This window comes from Epinephelus lanceolatus, chromosome 6, assembly GCF_041903045.1.
Source record: "Epinephelus lanceolatus isolate andai-2023 chromosome 6, ASM4190304v1, whole genome shotgun sequence".
Classification (NCBI taxonomy): domain Eukaryota; kingdom Metazoa; phylum Chordata; class Actinopteri; order Perciformes; family Serranidae; genus Epinephelus; species Epinephelus lanceolatus.
Genome location: NC_135739.1, coordinates 26,329,908 through 26,349,458, shown reverse-complemented (window position 1 = coordinate 26,349,458; position 19,551 = coordinate 26,329,908). Strand labels below are relative to the sequence as shown.

At 40.4% G+C, this 19,551-nt stretch overlaps 1 protein-coding gene across 1 annotated transcript in view; it reads left to right on the top strand.

Moving 5' to 3' along the window:
- LOC117254095 (low-density lipoprotein receptor-related protein 8-like) overlaps positions 1–19,551 on the top strand; it is a 38,770-nt gene that overhangs the window by 9,334 nt on the left and 9,885 nt on the right. Inside the window, exons 5-12 of the mRNA XM_033622076.2 lie at positions 5,217–5,336; positions 5,511–5,636; positions 9,619–9,790; positions 13,044–13,259; positions 14,388–14,506; positions 15,155–15,294; positions 16,760–16,901; positions 17,118–17,315. Of these exons, the coding sequence (XP_033477967.2) occupies positions 5,217–5,336; positions 5,511–5,636; positions 9,619–9,790; positions 13,044–13,259; positions 14,388–14,506; positions 15,155–15,294; positions 16,760–16,901; positions 17,118–17,315 (1,233 nt within the window). The remainder of the gene's footprint in view (positions 1–5,216; positions 5,337–5,510; positions 5,637–9,618; positions 9,791–13,043; positions 13,260–14,387; positions 14,507–15,154; positions 15,295–16,759; positions 16,902–17,117; positions 17,316–19,551) is intronic.

The window sequence follows — 19,551 nt, the reverse complement described above, 5'->3', positions numbered from 1 at the left end:
GTGTAACAGCGTTAACTAATCTGTGTCGTCTGTCAGTGGCCACCAGGAAATACCACAAAAACAATACTTAAATCTTCATGAAGTTTTCATTGATGGAAGTGTCATATAATTTCTGTCGGTGGGTAAAATGTAACTAAACACAGTTTGACCTTTAAAATTGAGTTCAAACAGCCAAAAGTTTCAACTGGTCAAGGAATTTCTTATTCCATCAATAAATAATTCAAAGATGGTGACTTGTTTGATCAGTTTCTGAGTCTGAGTTAGGATTGTCACAGAAAGAAAACATCTTTTCAGTCATTTCACAAGCAAAAATAATGAAAATAATATATAAAATAAAATGAAATTCTTTGGTTGCAGCTTTTTAAGGTGATGATTTGCTGTTTTTCTGTTTTACATCTTTGGACTGTTGATCCGACAGAACAAGACATTTAAAGACGTCACCTCGGACTCTGAGAAACTCATGAATCAAAGTAAAATTATATAATCAACAGATTAATCAGTGATCAAAATCATAATCAGTTGCAGCATTAAGTGTGTAAATGTAATGCAGCTTTGTTTTTCACCGTAACAAGTAACTGTACAACATCTGGAATCAATCTGTAGCTCAGTGATTTGGCGCTGTGGTGCAGTTCAGAGTACTGTCCCTTTTAATCGAACCAGCTGGTTCCGATTATCCTAATTTATTACTCATTCCTGACAACAAAGCAAAATCTGGCAGTGTGTAAAATGTGTCCACCCCTTAAATCATTTAATAAACAATCAGCTTTCATCAAACTATGAATTTGCTTTTGGTTAATCATGAAAGGTTTTAGACAAATGTTTTTGATTGATCCAAATGATAGAAAGTGTATCGGGATATTATTTGTATATTTTATGAACACATTTATCTTTCTTTGTGATACTTTTTTTTTTTTTTTTTTTTTAAATGCAAACAGCATTACTTTACCCTCATGATGCCTCAGTTTTATGTTTTAATCTAAGCTCTGCTGTTGTGTAGGTTGTGTCTGTGGCTCCTTCCTCTGGCCCAAAACATGACACACAACAGTGGAATTTACCAGCAACTGCTGGATAGATTGGCACAAAACTTACACATTCACAATCCCCCCAGGATGACTTGTATTTATTTGCATTTTTTTGAGGTCAAATTGTTAATTCATCCAATACACTGGCCAATGACCAAAATAATAAAAGAACTTCTTTCATATTTGTCCTTAAATGCAGGCCTATGAATCCCCCATTACACCATAGTGCAGCAAATGTTTGGCAAAAGAGAAACTCACTGTTAATAATTTGAAGAGGAGGTCCATTCCCGAGGACTGCACAGTTGACAATTGTGAAACAAAAAAATTATCAGTTAAAAATGTAAAATGTAAAATTTGGTACATCAGCCCTTAAGGTCTTAATCATCTTATTCAAATCAACCCTGTTTGCCTCCTGCGAGAAACAAATCCTACAACATCATAACATCTAAAACTCAGAACTAAATGGACAGACCGCGTATTCTCTGCATCATATAGTTCTAAAAAAGGTGTTGCTATACCAAGATAAATAAAAAAATTTAAAGATAAAAAAAAGTTCCATACCAAAATAAAAATGTGGTTGCAGACTCAGATAGTCGCTTTGTTGTCATCAGTAAACTCATCATGAAGGTGATGATAACTGTAGCCAGCATTTGCGACGACAATTTGGGTTTGTTTCACACTGTATTCCAGTGCTCAATTTCTTATGCAGTATATTGTGTATTAGGATGGAGGTCTTGGCAGTGATTGATGATCAGTGAGCCAGTCAGAAAGGGAAATCTTTTACTTCTCATCCTCCTACAAAAGTTACTCTAGCTTAGATTACTTTATAGTCAGTAATTCTGTTATATGCTAAATAGGGCTGGGCAGTGTATCGATATAATAACAATACTATCTTAGATTTTGGATATCTTAACATCTTGAGTGTTGTCTTTTCCTGGTTTGAAAGGCTGCATTACAGTTAAGTGATGTAGTTTTCTGAACTCACCAGACTGATCTAGCTATTCAATTATTTGCCTTCTCCCACTTAGTCATCATATTCACGTTAGTGATGATTATTTATCAGAAATCTGTCTGTATAAATTATATAAATAATATATATAAATTTATTTCAGACCATGGTCGGCTTCAGTCTGGAGCATAAAACAGACCCCACCCCTCCAAGTAGGTGGTGTTTTAACACGTCACTCCTAACAAAGATTTAATCGGTCTTTCAGAGAACAGACATCCTTCACTGAACTGAACACAGAGGGAGGAGAAAGGACAAGAAATGCAACAAGATCTTGAACTCAGACATAAAACATATGAATTCCAAATGTTTCGACTCTCTGAACTACTGTAGCCTAAACTGCAATATAAAAAAAACAAACAACGAAGAAGCAAAAGAAGAACCGCATTTCGGTTGCAGGTTGTGAGAGGGGCCACAGGTATCTGTAACAGGCCAGCAACCATAAGAAGATTAACTACACACCGATCAGCCAAAACATTAAAACCACTGACAAACATTGATCATCTTGTTATAATGCAATGTTTTCTTTTTTTTTTTTTTTTTTAAACTTATTCTTTAACTTTTTCACATCCCCTTTTACATCAGGAAGGGTTATTTCATCACACAGTATATTAACATTTTACAAATAACCATATTGTTTATGACCCTTCAGCTTAATCATTTATGTGTATATACTAGGGGTGTAACGATACATTGATCCACATCGATACATCGATTCATTGATTAACGATCCGATTTTATCGATGCAAAATGAAAACATCGATCCATATCGTCATCTTAAAGATACACATTTATTTTGAAATTCACATAGCACGTCTGTGTCACCATTTCTGGGCGAGCGCGCCTCCGCTCAAACAACAAACAGAGCTCAGAAATAAAATGGTCAAATCATATTCTAGTTGTTTTTGTGAGTTGATGTAAATGATTGTGTTAGATGGGCATATGATATCGCGTCATATCGATCGCAGGCTCCTGAATCGAATCGAATCAAATCAAATCAAAATCGTATTGTGACAGACTTTGTGATATCGGCAAACATCGTATCGTCATCCAAACAAATCAATAGAATATCGTATCGTGATGAAGCTGGTGATTTACACCCCTAGTATATACAAGGGTAAATCAGAACAACTTAAAATATTAGATACTAAAAAGAAAGACAAAACCAAATACAAAACTGAATAAACAAAACCAACAAAAATCAAAAGTGACCAAAACACAAATAGTTCCAATGTATCAATAAAAGTAATTAAAATAAATAAATAAATAAAACTCATCATGGGTTATACATGGGTTCGCCTTGTATTGTCATATATGACGTATATAATACATATCTTTATCCAACAACATAGATGGAAAAAGGGATCAACCGAACATTTCATAATGAAGATAACTATCAGTTGCAGACCAACATTTCAAAAATCTTTGTGGCCTATGACAAAAATAACACTAATAATAATTGTGAAATACCACACACAGTATTGTCATCCAAAACAGTCCTCATACCATGGAAAACTCTTCCCATTGCAACCAATTAATTAATTGTCTTTCAATTATCAATCCCATTTTCCTCCCACTACCTTAATTAATGGCATCCAGCTTTGTATGAATAATTCCCTCTGTAATCTCAACATGTAAGTGTTTTTTTTCCATTGTGTAAATATTTCTTAGAATTGTTAACCATTCAGCATGGGTAGGGGGATCCTGTTTACGCCACCTTAGTGTAATTGCTTTATTTGCAGCTATTAATAGTATTTGTAGGAGATACATCCTTTTCCTGCTGTAAATTGCATCCGGTTTCATCCCAAGAATTGCTATCAGAGGGTCTCTTACCAGTTTTACATCTAATATTTTGTTCACAGTGGTAAAGATTGATTTCCAAAAATGATCTAACAGTGGACATTGCCAAAATATATGTAAATGAGTTGCTATGGTCTCTCCACATCCCCTCCAGCACATACTTGTCTGATTTGAATTCATCTTTGCTACACTTCTAAAAAATCTGTTGACTAACTTCCATTGAAACTCCCGCCACAAATTGGCATTAGTAACTGTATGTATCTGAGCACAGATCTTTAGCCACTGATCCTCACTAATTTCATAATGCAGTGTTCTGTTGGGAAACCTTGGGCTCCGACATTTATGTGGATGCCACCTGACACGTTCCACCCACCTAAACACCAGTGCAGACCAAGTACCCCCCCTTATGGCAGCAGCACTCCCCAGTAGCAGTGCCCCCCAGCAGGACAATGCGCCACGCCACGCCACACCACACCACACCACACCACACCACAAAAATTGCTCAGGAGTGGCCTGAGGAACATGACAGAGACCTCAAGGCATTGACCTGGCCTCCAAATGCCCCAAATCCCAGTCTGATTGAACATCTTTGGGACGTGCTGTTACCCCACCTCTCAACCCACAGGACCCAATGCCCTGGTGCCAGACACTATAGGACACCCCCCCAGAGGTCCTGTGTTCATGCCTTGACAGGTCAGAGCCAAGTCCAGTCCAAGGAGGACCCACCGTGAATCGGGCATACCTCTGCACGTCCCGTCAAATGTTCAATCAGATTGGGATCTGAGGTATTTGGAGGCAAAGTCAACACCTTGAGCTCTTTGTCCTGTTCCTGGGGTCATTCCTGAGCAGTTTTCGTGGTGTGGTGTGGTGTGGTGCATTGTCCTGCTGGGGGGACACTGCCATCGTCAGGTGCCATTGCCACGGGGGTTTACTTGGTCTGCAACCGTTCGGGTGGGTGGAGCGCATCAGGTAGCATTTACATGAATGCCAGGACCCAAGGTTTCCCAGCAGATCATTGCACTGTAACAAGATGATCAATGTTATTCACTTCACCTGTCAGTGGTTTTAATGTTTTGGCTGATCAGTGTGTGTTACTGTTATGAACTGGTCGAAAGAAGGTTTTGAACATTATAGGATGGCCATGGATGGAAAGACATGAATACCATTAAGGAACACAGTGTTTTGCTGCATTATCAACATGTAAAATACATAAAATACTTTTTTTTAAACCCATCTGAACACCATTTGTCATTTGAGCCATCATTCCGGTAATTTTAACAATGTTGTGTATGTAAGCACGAATAAAAAAAGCTCCACATGTATCATGCTGGCAAATGGCAGCATTCTTTGTTTGAAACCACTGATGATGTAATGTTGGTTTTTTGCAGATCAGGACGAGTGTAAGTTCAATAACGGAGGCTGCTCTCATGTGTGTTTGGACCAGCCGCTGGGTTTCCTCTGCGACTGCCCCGACAACATGAGGCTGGTCGGGGACAGCCAGTGTGAGGGTGAGTACAAGCTTCCATAAGTTTCACTAGTTAATTATTTGTCCTGACTAATCGCACAAAATGACCTTAATATGTCGACCATTTTTATTATGAAGCACTGGGAACTGGACTTTGACGTACACTGTTTTTAATACTACACTCTTAAAACTTCTTTTCAAATTTTCTTTCACCTAGAGATCGACACGTGCCTGGAGAGCGACGTGTGTGATCAGCTGTGTGTTCACATCAACGGCAGCCTCACCTGCGACTGCCACGAGGACTACCAGATGAATTCAGCAACCGGGGAGTGCAAGGCCAAAGGTGAGAGAGAAATTATCAGTGCACCTGGTAAACACAAGCAGCCACCAACAACACAAAGCTTGTTGAACTTACCTCAGAGTTCCTGGTTTGATTCCAGGATCTTCCTGCTTGTATTTGTTGTATTTGTAGGGTGGAAGGATGAAAAGGATGGAGGAGGAATTTTTCAGTCAGAATTGCTTTTAAAAACTGGAGGTTGTGTGTGTATAATGGGAGGAGGCCCAGATTAAGTCTGAAGTGCCTGCGATTAAAGCTATTGAAAAGAACCACGAGGCTCACAAGGCCCATGCAAACCTGTCAACAATGAGGCAGCATGACCTTTTTATTTCTTTGTATTTTATTACTCTGCTGTAATGAAGACTACACTGAGGATGAGGCAGCCTGGACAGGACACCATTTTATCACAGGAGTAACACATTGAAGGTGCAGACGGTGACATTTTTTGTCAGATTCGATTAGTATCTCCACAAGGTTGGCCTGCTCTCCCTTCTCTGTGTGCCCTGGAAAAAAATCAAGTGCTCATATGCAGCCCTGGCTCTGTGTAAGGGAAACAAACAAAGTGGCTCGGACTGAGCCCAACAACACCGTTCCAGCCAACTAGCACTAGCATGCTCGTGACAGAACAAGAACAGCACAGGACAGTGGAATGGCCACAGATGTGTAAAGAGAGGCTGTTGGGGTGAGAGCTTGCAATGATTAAGAGTAGCTTAACGGCATGATGTGTAGTATTACCACCATTTTTTTGTTGTTTTTGCAAATTATTTCTTATATTCTAATTTTAGTACCTCATTAAAAAACTGCATTGTTAGGCTATTATGAGGTATATTGTTGATTTCTAAATGACAAAGGGGACAGTTTTATAACAAATTAAATAATTTTTCGTTGCGTCTGGTTGCTATGATGCAGAATATATGTGGAAGTAAACCCGTCTGCACAGGGTAATGTACCCCAATTTGAATAGTTTTCAATTCTCTGCGAGCAGGACAAAAAAATGCAAATATAGGCGCTCAGCGCAGACTCAATGCTCAGCGCCTCATCACACTGCTGGTATTTGTAGCAGAGTGCAAATACGAGTCGTTCCCATGGAAAAAACATGAACATGGTGGTAATCAATCGATCAATCATTCAAATAAACATTTTATCAACATAAAACAAAATAAAACTCACAAAATAATCTCTTGGTTCATCAGTGAATAATTGCTAACTCTAACCCTTAATTTTCAAGACTGCATTCAAGTATCCAGGCCACTTAAAAACATTCAACAGATACAGTAAGATTAAAATGAGAGAAAGAATCTGGTCTTGACATTTCAGAGGAGGACTGGTTGAATATGTGCTCTGTGCAGTCTTCCTCAACTAGCTCCGGCCTTTGGAGAGAATTCTGTTGGCGTAATGTAATCAGATATTTTGTTACTCCAAAGTTAAAAGGTGCACAGGCAGGTGATTGGGGCAGGGGGCTGTGTTGGAGGAAATGCAGGGAACAGCTTGCAGATCATTTTCATATATTCTGGAGCTGCCCAGCCATTTGGTCATACTGGTAGGAGGTAACACAAGTAATACGGAGCATTTTTGGTGATGTAATTGACTGTTCTTTTTCCACTATATACTTGGGAAATATTGCACCTCGTCTATTGGCATGAGACAAATATTTACTGAAGATATTATTAGCAACCAGTAAGAAAGCTGTAACGCGAAGGTGGCTGCAGCCCGAGCCTCCAACAAAGACCAACTGGGTGGGCATTATGACAGTAGTCCAAACGATGGAGAGAATAACCTTTTTACTGAATCAACAGACTGACAAATTCTTGAAATTTTGGGAAAAGTGGATTGTGTACACGTCGGATTGTTGATCTGCCCCTGTAAATGACATGTATTCCCATCAATGTCTTATCTATGAAATTACATAGGTGACCAAAGCTTTTGTTCTATGTTGTAATGTTTTTATATCTTGAAAATAAAAATAAAGTACAAAAAAAGAAGTAAACCCTTAATTCACCCCCTTCTGCTGCACCTAATATACCTAAACCATTCTGCATTAGAATTTTTACACAACTGAAATCATTTATACTACACATGTCCCTTGATGTGTCTCATAACATGAGGAGTAGAGCGCCTGGTTTGAAGGGTTGGTTTTCATACCGGTGCAAGCTCTACTAGAAATAATGCAGTCATGAGTTCCCTAGAATACATGTTTGACCACGACTTTTGTAATTCATCAGTGGCATGTTTGTTCAGGTTTGAGCTCTGATGTTTGATCAGTACACTCACTAATGGCGCGGCTCCACCTTAATAAACTTTGACTCATTTACCGTGGAGGTGACTGTACAAACACATTAACTAACATCAGTCAGTCCAATGGAGACGTGTTAAGTGGACAAGCCTCTAGACAGCGCTCAGGAGTGGACTGCTTCTTTAGTGATCTGATGTTGAGTGATGTCCTTTCTGTTGTGTTAGAAACATTACAGTCGAGTTATGTGTTGTTGACCTTTCCTGATAACGTGTCGAAATGATGCTAGAACACGAAACTGAAATTTTCCACATAGAAACTGATAACATCACAGTTTTACTTCAGTGTGGTCCCTCATGCTCACTGATGCGTTACTTGACACTGACATGGCAAACATTTTCCACTTTGAATATTTCCACATACATATACTGGCCACTTTATTAGGTACACCTTGCCAGTACTGGGTTGGACCCCTTTTGCCTTCAGAACTGCCTTAATTCTTGGTGGCATAGATTCAACAAGGTGCTGGAAACATTCCTCAGATTTTGGTCCATATTGACATGATAGCATCACACATTCCAGAGGTGCTCTATTGGATTGAGATCTGGTGACTGTGGAGGCCATTGGAGTACAGTGAACTCATTGTCATGTTCAAGAAACCAGTTTGAGATGATTTGAGCTTTGTGACATGGTGCGTTATCCTGCTGGAAGTAGCCATCAGAAGATGGGTACACTGTGGTCATAAAGGGATGGACACGGTCAGCAACAATACTCAGGTAGGCTGTGGTGTTTAAACCATGCTCAGCTGGTACTAAGGGGCCCAAAGTGTGCCAAGAAAATATCCCCCACACCACCATTACACCACCACCACCAGCCTGAACTGTTGATACAAGGCAGGATGGATCCATGCTTTCATGTTGTTTACGCCAAATTCTGACCCTACCATCTGAATGTGGCAGCAGAAATCCAGACTCATCAGACCAGGCAACGTTTTTCCAATCTTCTATTGTCCAGTTTTGGTGAGTCTGTGTGAACTTCAGTTTCCTGTTGTTAGCTGACAGGAGTGGCACCTGGTGTGGTCTTTTGCTGCTGTAGCCCATCTGCTTCAAGGTTCAACGTGTTGTTGGTTCAGAGATGGTCTTCTGCAGACCTTGGTTGTAACCAGTGGTTATCTGAGTTACTGTTGTCTTTCTATCATCTTGAACCAGTCTGCCCATTCTCCTCTGACCTCTGGCATCAACAAGGCATTTTCTCCCAGAGAACTGCCGCTCACTGGATATTTTCTGTTTGTCAGACCATCCTCTGTAAACCCTAGAGATGGTTGTGTGTGAAAATCCCAGTAGATCAGCAGTTTCTAAAATACTCAAATCAGCCTGCCTGGCACCAACAACCATGCCACATTCAAAGTCACTTAAATCAACTTTCTTCCCCATTCTGATGCTCGGTTTGAACTTCAGCTGGTCGTCTTGACCGTGTCTACATGCCTAAATGCATTGAGTTGCTGCCAGGTGATTGGCTGACGAACTATTTGCATCAACAAGCAGTTAAACAGGTGCACCTAATAAAGTTGTCAGTGTATTTTAGCTGCTTTACTTTTCAAAACAACATGCCTCCTTGCCTCTTGGTATACAGATGATGTTATTTGATAGCTTGGAGACAAAGGGCACTTAGCCAAAACAAGCAAGGCTTTGAATTTCAAATCAGCGCTGGACATCTTGATTTAATTGTAAATCTGTGACTGTGTTTATGTCCTTCCAGGGGATGAGGCTCAACTGGTTTTCACCTCATCTAAAGGAATTCAGTTGAAAAGCATGACTGGCACTGAGTACAGGGAAACGGCTCCACATATACCAGGACCAGGGCCAGTTGCAGCTTTGGCCTCTAACCGATCACTCTACTGGGCCCGACAAGGACGAGGCTCCGTATACAGGTAACCGAGTGGAGCTGTTGCCACCACACATCACTCTAGTATATTACCTTCCAAAGCCCAAACAGTGCTCGAGGACTGTGATGCAGCTGTCGCATTTCTCAGGAATTTTTAAGGAATTTTTCACCCCCCAGAAAAAAACAGCTACCATTTGTATGTCGGTCAGTCATGTGGTGTTACCTTGAATTTATGAAGGAAACTTTTTCTCACATGCCTCCACAGAAAATGGCGAACATATTGATTTATTGGGGACTACATTTAACAACAGCAAAACTATATCTTAGCATCCAACAACTCGTGCAGACCAATCCACGTCTTATGTATCCTGTCATATGTTCAGTGCTCCCTAAACACATGCATTTTCACTAAACATTCTTAGTAGTGGAGTTTAGCTTTAACGAGAGCATAGATAAGTTTCACTGTCAGGGGGGACTTATGTCTTTGTCAACCTGTTTTACACAAGCGGCACGTTTTTCGATATTGCCCAACATCATAGTTTGTTTTCATTCCCCCTCGCCCCATTCCTAATACCCCGGCAAAACCAGTATGTTAGCATGGCTACACATCAGTGTGCACTTTAATTGATGTTAGATTCAGGCGTTCACACTGATCTGTAGTGATTGGTTAAAGTAAATTGAATCCCTGTTCCCCAGGGAAATCAGCCTGAGTGGATGCAATGACAGACTAAGGATGGAAACAGAGTTTAACGAGTTGACAGTTCTGTCTGATATCGTGCAATTTCTCACCACTCATCTGAGTCTGGATCGCTGTGGCAGGAGGATAAGCATGATAACCCAAACATCCTTTTCTCTCCACCTTTATCCAGCTCTTCGTAGGGCATCCAAAACTTTCTCCTGGGCGGATGCAGTATGTAATCTCCTCTGGGGTCCTCTGGGGTGTTTTGATAGCTGGACAATGGCGTACATGATATCTCCACAGGGGACATTTATTTACTTTATTTATATTTTTTTGGTTAGTTTATTCGACATGGGCAATCAGTATTGACCAACAGAAAAAATATGAATGAGCCAGAGTCTGATGTTCCCGGCCAGATGTTAAAAGGCCCCAAAAAAGAGCATAAGACAACACATCTTATAAAATACATATACAGCACAATAAATATGCACATAATAGTACAATACACATCCACCAATAAAAAAGAAGTAAAAGAACAGGATTAACAGATCAAGACAGACAACGAGAAGAGAAGTAATATCCTGATAACTTGTTTGATTTTAAATGAGCCACAGTTTTAATGGACCAATAAAGGCACGGAAAAGTGTTTGAGCACTGGAATAAACTCCATTATTCTGACACTGTTATGAAAGATTTTGACTGACTGACAGTATTTCTTGTAGGCATCTAGGAAACACTCCGAACAGATGCCCAAACCTCCTCAGCTGGTCCCTAAATTTGTTTCCTGTTCTACATATCTACCAAGTTTAGTAAAAATCGATATGGCGGTTAGGCCTAGATAAGAAATTAGCTCTCTAGCTAGATGAGATATTACTGGTGTTTCTGAAGGAACACATACGGGAGGGTGTATTTGTTTGGAGGTAGAGTTCAATTATCAAAAATCTCTCTCCAGATTTGCTGACTCTAACTTTAAATTGTTAAGATTAATGACTTCACTCCTCCCTCTATTATTCTGTCTGCGATACTGACGTATAAAAAGCTTTCAGACTAGGTATCTATCTCATCTTATAATCGGAGCTCCTATACAAAGAATCAGGAACTCCTGTTTCTTTGTACCTTATTGTACTCTTTATATGTGGCTGCTAATTGGTTTATGATAAGAATTTAAAAGCTGTGTGGTAATCCTGCTAACAGAGTGTCTCTGACAACTTGAGATTAATCAAAGTGACATTACCAGAAGTTGTCTTTGTCATGACAAGTTGACATTAAATTTGTTTGGGATGTCCTTATAATGACAACTTGACATTAACCAGGATGACATTAACCAGAAGATGTCTTTATGTTAATGTCAAGTTGTCATAATAAGGACATCCCAAACAAATTTAATGTCAACTTGTCATGACAAAGACAACTTCTGGTAATGTCACTTTAATTAATGTCAAGTTGTCATAATCAAGACAACCCAAACAATGTCAACTTGTCATTACAAAAAACGAATTACACTTAATGACAGCAGGCACAAAGGTTTATGACATGTACATAATGTTTATGACAAGTTCATGACGGTGTCATGTCATAGTTATGACAGTGTCATGACTCATGTCACCCTTATGTAGATACCTTCAAGTATTGTGTGTTACCGAAAGTGTTTATGTTCAAAGGATGAACGAGACACAGATTACCATCATCAGACACACCATAACGTCGGTCTGTCAACAGGAAATTAATCACTGACAGTTTTCACATTTGATGTCCCTGAGGCTGTTGTTGTCCTGGTGTTGAATTTTTTTTATTTATTTTATTTATTTATTTTTTTTAGTTTTTTTTTTTTTTCAGTTTAAGAGAAAACATACCGTCCAACAAGCCCTCGCATGTTGACCATTGGGGCTAATAGAGCATCCTGAAACTCAAATTGTTTGTCAAAAATAAACAGTTCATCAATTAGTAAACGGATGCGTTTGATCCTCACCAATTATCTATTTACGTCTTACCCGAGATGTTTAACACCACAGCCATGCTAGCAGCTCTTGGAGTTTGTAAATGGGCACAGTGGGGCTTTGAGCTAAATGCTAATATTAACATGCTAACGTTTAGCAGGTATAATGTTTATCATGTCCACCATCATTGTTTAGGGTGTTAGCATGCTGAAATCTTCGTCTTTTTGTTTTTTTTCTAGGTTTATGTCCATAAATCAAAGCATTGCGCATTTAAATTTTTTACCTCATGATGGCACTGGAGGAAAAGTCAGAGGATCACCAAAATCACCAGGCTTCATCCTCTGTCAAACATGAATATCTGTAGAAAACGTCATGTCAATCCATCCAATAACCACTGAGAGATTTCAGTCCGGACCAAAGTGATGAACAGTCTGTTCAGCACTGCCATCCCTGGAGCCACTACCATAGTAGCACCAACCATAGTACTTGGGTTGCATTTTGCTCTGATTTTTCCTGCTTTGATAATGCTACTAGGAAGAGATGAATGAACCCACTGAAGGATGCAGCCTTGCATCGTCATAGTCGGGATTTGGATGGATTGGGTGAAACGTAACTTTGACTAAACACCATGTTTGTTGTATCAGTTATACACTGTGTTCCTTTCACCCCTCGATGTGTGTCAGGGTCTCCATGGATGGAAAACCACAGGATTCGGTGTTGTTGCTGAAAGTTCAAGATTCAGTGTCGGGCCTGGCGGTGGACTGGATCCACCACCTCCTCTACTGGACCAGTTTGGAGAGCGGGTCTGTTAATGTTGGCCTGCTGGACGGTTCAGCTCAGCGTCAGCTTATTACAGGACTGGACAAACCTTCTGCAGTGGCTGTGGATCCTCTCCAAGGGTAGGAGGACCCAGGCGTTTACAATTTATGAGTCTATTCATGTCAGCAGGACTGTTTGAATCTAGCTGTGATGATGTTGCATCACAAGCTTCAAATGACAGATAATGTTTCATTGTTGAATACCCCAAAGTATAACGCTTACACAGACAGTTCTTCAGGACTTTTATGGCGTCATCAGAGCACATGAGGGCCATATAGCAGAAACATAAGCATGTTTGTTTGACATGGCCAGAATACACTGGTAAAATCTAGATGTTTGTCCTGAAGATCTGCATGTGTGCCTCCTTTTTACCTTTTGAGTATTCAACGTGGAACCTGGAACTTTGGGTTAGCGCCACAAACAAATGATGGGAAGGCACTTCCTCTCAAAGAGTTCATACAACAGATAATATTTGTTTTCAAAGCTGTTCCCCAGGTTTTTATTAGCATAACACCACTTAACGTAAGAGGTGGTTAAACACACAAATCTTATCTCCGCAAGGCGTAAACCTGGAGGAGATCATATATTTGGTCATGTGTGTATGTATTGTCTGTCTGCAGCTAATCACGCATACTACCAGAACCAATCAGCCTCATATCTTGTGTGCACATTTATGACTGTATGCTCAATGACCTCTTGTGGTCGCGGTGATTCACAATTGTTGAAAAACCTGTTTTTATTGACTGTTTTACACCATCATTGACTGCTGACTGCTGACCTCTCACTCCTCGTAACCAGCCGGTAGGGGCTGCAAGTCATCAACAAAGTCAAATAGCAACTTTTACACAAGGCTGTGTCCTTGCTGCAGTGGCCCTAAGATTCAATGGCCCTTTGCTGCATGTCATTCCCCCTCCCTCTCTCCCTTTCACACTATAGCTGTCCTATCAAATATTTAAAAAAACAAAACAAAATAATGCCAGCTGTACAATGAAGTTACCTGCACATTTTTCGGTTCAAATATTGCCTATTGTCTTTTTTTCTCAATCTCTCGTCTTTTTTGCTCAGCTATATTTTGGTCCCACTACATGGGTTTATGTTAGCGAAAGACATCGGAACTTACAGAAGAACATTTGAACACTGGATGAAGCAAGAATCTTGTCCCCCAAAACCACTGTTGCAATTCTCATCAGCTGCTTCTGTTCTCTCAGATTTCTCTTCTGGACTCAGTGTGGTAACTCCCCAAAGATTGAGAGAGCTAGTTTGGATGGTTGGGACAGGAGAGCTCTGGTCATTTCCTCAATTCGTCATCCTGTTGCTCTCTCTCTGGGTACGTTCTCACATTTCACAGAGACAAAGATGGAGTGAGTTTTTTTATCTTTGTTGAACTTCCTGAAAGCAGGGTCTCTGAAGGTCCTTTAAAAACTCTTAAAGCATCTTCAGTTTTATTATTATTAGGCTTTCAAAGGCCTTGAATATTGTTAATTTTGAATTTGTGAGGTCTTAAGTGCCACAAACTTGTCTGCCTGTTGGCAAAATGTAGATTAACCTAACTCACTTTAATAGCCATATTCCCATATAAAACCAACCTCTGCACAGGACAACATATACACTACTTACCTTTATACTTAACATGCAACACTTGAGTAAAAAATAGATTGTTGGTCCAAAAATTTGTCTTAAGTTTTGTTAGAAAATATTTTGAAAAGGTCTTCAAACATCTGATACCTGTAGACACCTTGAGAAAGAGTTAAAATCTCATTTATAGTCGAATCTTGGTGGATTGTTTGGACTAGAAGAGAGAAGTTTAAAGAAGGGGGAAAACCTCAGCTTCCACTTTAAAATGGGAAGAGTGTGTGTGTGTGTGTGTGTGTGTGTGTGTGTGCATTGTGTATGCATTTCCGCAGAGGTCAGACAGTGTTGCTTAATATTGCCACTCATTTTTGAGAGTCATGCTTTCATGTGACCTTGTTCCTAGATATGCCTCGTCAGCTGCTGTACTGGGTGGATCAGGGAATGAGAAGCATCTCCAGAGTAAATCTGGATGGCCGTCACCGTAAAACAGTGATAGAGTCGAACGGTTATCTGGACCGTCCATTTGGACTGGCTGTGTTCGAGGTAAATAAAAAAATAAGAAAATAAAAACATTTCAAATTCCATGAGGCCTGCATGTAAAATTGACCAGTGATGCTGGCAAATGAAACTTGCATTTACCTCAAAGATTTGCTGTCTTTCAAATAAAGGGGTTTCACAACATAGTTTGCTGATCTGGCAGGTAGTCAGAACGGTCAGCTGGCTGACTTTGAGCTGCTTCAGCTGCTAACTGAAGGTCCGTCTCCGGAGCTGCTGCCTGCTCTCCTCCCAGCGAAATGGTCTCCTAGCAGCAGGGACTGAGGCGTAGGGAAAACCTCAGCGTGGGTGGTCTGATCCTGGACTGCTCCGACTACCTTCCAGATGAGCAAACTTAGAGGATAATAATATTAATAATAATGCATACATTACATTAAAATAAGAAGAAGAAAGGAAAAATATCTATTTAAAAGATAAAAATAGCAAATAGGGTATAAGGACTATAACCCAGTAGATGTGCTTTGTCATTAAGGGAAGCCCAGGCACCAATGTTTGACTGTGGCATCTCCATATAGATTATATCCAATAGGGATTGTAGCCATTGATTTTGGGAGAGAGAATAAGGAGGCTGCCAGCAAACTGCTGACATTTTTGTTTGCTGATATAAGGCCAACAAGAAGTGCAAGCTCCTGATGTGACAAGAGATCTAAAAAGGAGGTATCTTTCAATAGGAGACAACATGGCACTTGAATATTAAGTAAATTGGTTAAGGCTGCGGATACCATTTTCCAAAAACATACTACCCAGGGCAAGTCCACTATATGTGCAGAAAAGACCCTGTGTCACCATTAGGGCAGAGCTTGTGCCCCGATCAGAAAACTTTCTGTTGCTGCCATCACACAGGTAAGACCTGGCGCTGCTGCTGGCCATCAGCCTGCAGCTTCAAACCGTTTTCTCCTGTTTTCTCGTTTCTGCCACTGTCTGTTTTGGTTTTGCATCTATAATTTAGAGGAGGACCAGAGTTCTGTGAATCTGTATTCAATTACTCTTCTTCAGCAAACAGATGCGTGTCTCATTAAACTGAAACTGAATTCTGAGAACTGAATGTGGATGTATGTTATGTATGTATGTATGTATGTATGTATGTATGTGTGTGTGTATGTACCGCACTATGTGTGTATGTGAATTTTTATAGAGTTGTAGAGGTGGATACAAATACAGGAGCATTTTCAAGTTACAGCTGGTACGCAGGCAAGAAAAATAACAAGATGGATGGAATCAAATTTGTTATAAATTAGTGAGAGGTGACCAGATGATGGAGTGTGGTTCTGTTGCAGTGTTTATGACAGAGGGGGATGCATTTTCCAGAGATGTAATCTACAAGTAAATTTTTTTTCCTGTGTGTGTTACATTCCTTGATTTCCTGTTCGTGAGGATAGTTTTCTAAACTCAGCCTCCAGCTGATGCTCTAATCTTTGCAATTAAAACCATTCTGTTCTGAATTCTGCTTCAGGGTTTTGTGTATTGGAGTGAAGAAGTGACGCAATCCATCTGCCGAGCCAACAAACACAACGGTGGCAACTTCCAAGTACTCCTGTCAAACGTCACTTCACCGGGTGGTGTGGTTATCATTCAGCCTGTTCTCCAACCAAAGGGTATGACCAGTGAAATAAATTTAACACATGCTGTATGTCTGTGTGGTGATTTGGGGGTCTAAAGTTGTATTTTAGTAAGAAGGTCAGGGGTTCCTTCAAGTGTAGACTGAGAAAAATGGATACCCAGTTGGAGCTGCTGGCCTTTGACCTTTTCATCACAGTAACCTTGCAGTTGCCGATTCCTCTCACCTGAATGTACTTTCGCCTTGTTCTTAGGGCCATCTGTATGCGGACATACCAGGACAGTGTGCCAGCACGAGTGCATAGTCAACCTACTGTCTAAGAGTCCAGAGTTCAGCTGCACTCCTCCAGAAAAAGGACAAAAAAAATCTCAAGAAATTCCTGCCATTTCCCGCAGAGTTCCTGCACCAAGTGTATCTGACCCTGCGTTTGCTGGGATCCTCTCTGTTATCAGTAAGAAACTTTTTATCTCCTAAAATGGCACAGAAAGGCACTATTGTTAAAAATAGCCAATGTTTTTGTCACACAGCGAGGGTAGATACAAGTCTGCCAAATGAAATGGTGAAACAAAAATGTAGGGGCACTTTGGCATTTGTTACTGGCACGTTTTTGCTGTAACCATGACTCATAATCAAATATTGATTGTAGAAGATAAATACTGATGTAGTTTTGTCCTCAGATTATCTTTTTAGTTGCAGTTTCCCAGCTGCATTAGTTTGATGTAACTTAACTTTTTGTGCTGTGAGACAGAGAATATAGCAACGTGACGCCACCGCACACTGACGTTGACATGGTCACTCCCTGCTGAGTCATGAACATGCAACAGTCAGCTTCTGTTATCATGAATTCTCATGGGTAAAGGGTTGTTGAGCAACTGCTTCCACATACAGATTTTTTTAACAAGTCAGGCACATTTATAAAGACCATGAAAGTATAAATTGTATCATAATTTATGCTTATTTTCAGGTCCATACTTGTATTTTGGGTTTCATCTAGAACATTTTTACATGCTTCAATGTTCAAGAAACACTTTATTTTCCTCATGCTGTCTGTGCAGTAACACCTAATGTAATGCTCTGTCTTAGCTGGGTGTGGGTCTCCCACATTTGCGCTCAGCGTCTCCTCATCATCATTGCAGCCAGGAATGACTGTACTGGCACGTTTTACATCTATAGACCGTTTCCCAGGAATTGCATTGCTAGGCAACAGCTTGAGTCCATATTTACTTCCTGTCAGTTGATGCTGTTCACATAGGCAGAATCCAAGAATGTGTCTCAATTTAGGGGCTGCAGCCTTCGAAGGCTGCATTTGAAGACCGATCGGCGAAACCCAGGCTGTCCCATTTGGAAGGTCCTTTTTTAAATGCGGCCGAGAAATGCAGCCCTCTTTCCCAGAATTTGGAGGATGCCACAGATGAATCCTTCGTGGCCCAGCAGGTTCACAATATGCATTGCGTGCTGGTGACAATCTTAATTTAATAAGTTTACCTGAATACAGTCCTCCATCAGCCTGAAATATATCAAACAGCGGCATCTCCAGCGGTTTATCATCTCAAGTATTAAATAACAAATATATATAATAACTCTGGGTCCATGATTTAGGGCTAACTAACTTACTAGCCGATGCCTTCTTTTGTCAAGTACAGCTGGTTGCTAAGTAACAGGAAAGCCAATGGGTCGGGGCGAGAACAACTGGTGATACAACCAGGAAATCCTCCGCAGACCAGACCGTTTGGTTTTGTTGATGTGGTCTTCAAAGGATGTGGCCGATGTCGATCGCGAAGGCCGTGTCCTTCAAAGGCTGCAGCCTTCTAATTGAGACACAGCTCAAATGTCCAGACTTGACCGCACTTGCAGTGTTTGCGAGTGCGTTCTCAGGATGTCTGGGGGTACTTAGGGCTGTCCAAATCCACAAGTCAACCAGTCCACAAGGGTGCTAAAGTGGACTTTCTGCAGACTTCCAGGGAGTCCACTTGGGGTGCAGACTTTAGCAGACTTCATTGTTTTAATAACCCACAATTCATTGCAATACGGACATGAGGTTGGGATTTTCTCAATTGCCAAAAAAACAAAACAATGAATGTGTAAAATAGTTAGGCCAAATAAAATGCTACTTGAATTGTGTAGGCCAGAAGTAATATTCAACCACATCATGATACAGAGATATGTACAAGTCTAGGCTGTAGAGGGACTGAAATGGCATTTTATTATTGCAGCCTATCAGACTGTGCAGTGAAATAGGCTTAACAAAAATGTCCGAAAAACAACAAACAGAAGGTCTTCTTATGTAAGTAATACCAGATTTATTGAGTTATAGTCCTGTCCTGTTTTTGAACGTGTGTAGCCTGTATGTTTTATAGAGATGTATTAATAGCCTGCATTTATGTTCAGTCACAAAAAAGCCTGTACATGACATGTACATCTTGTTATCTGCAGGGACAGATGAGTAGGCACTGTTCATCAACTTATATGACATAATTATTAATATGACAGCAGCGATAGTTGATCGTTTCCACGGCAGTGCATAAAACAGTCTTGAGTGCTGTCTATCAGCCGCTTGCCGTCTCTGCCCTCACAGACTTTATGTGATGACAGTAAATGCATCACACTACCTACAACTGAAGTCTGCGAGGGCTCAGTCCACAAGTCCAGAGGGTGGACATTTGGATTCAGTTACACTGTAAAACATT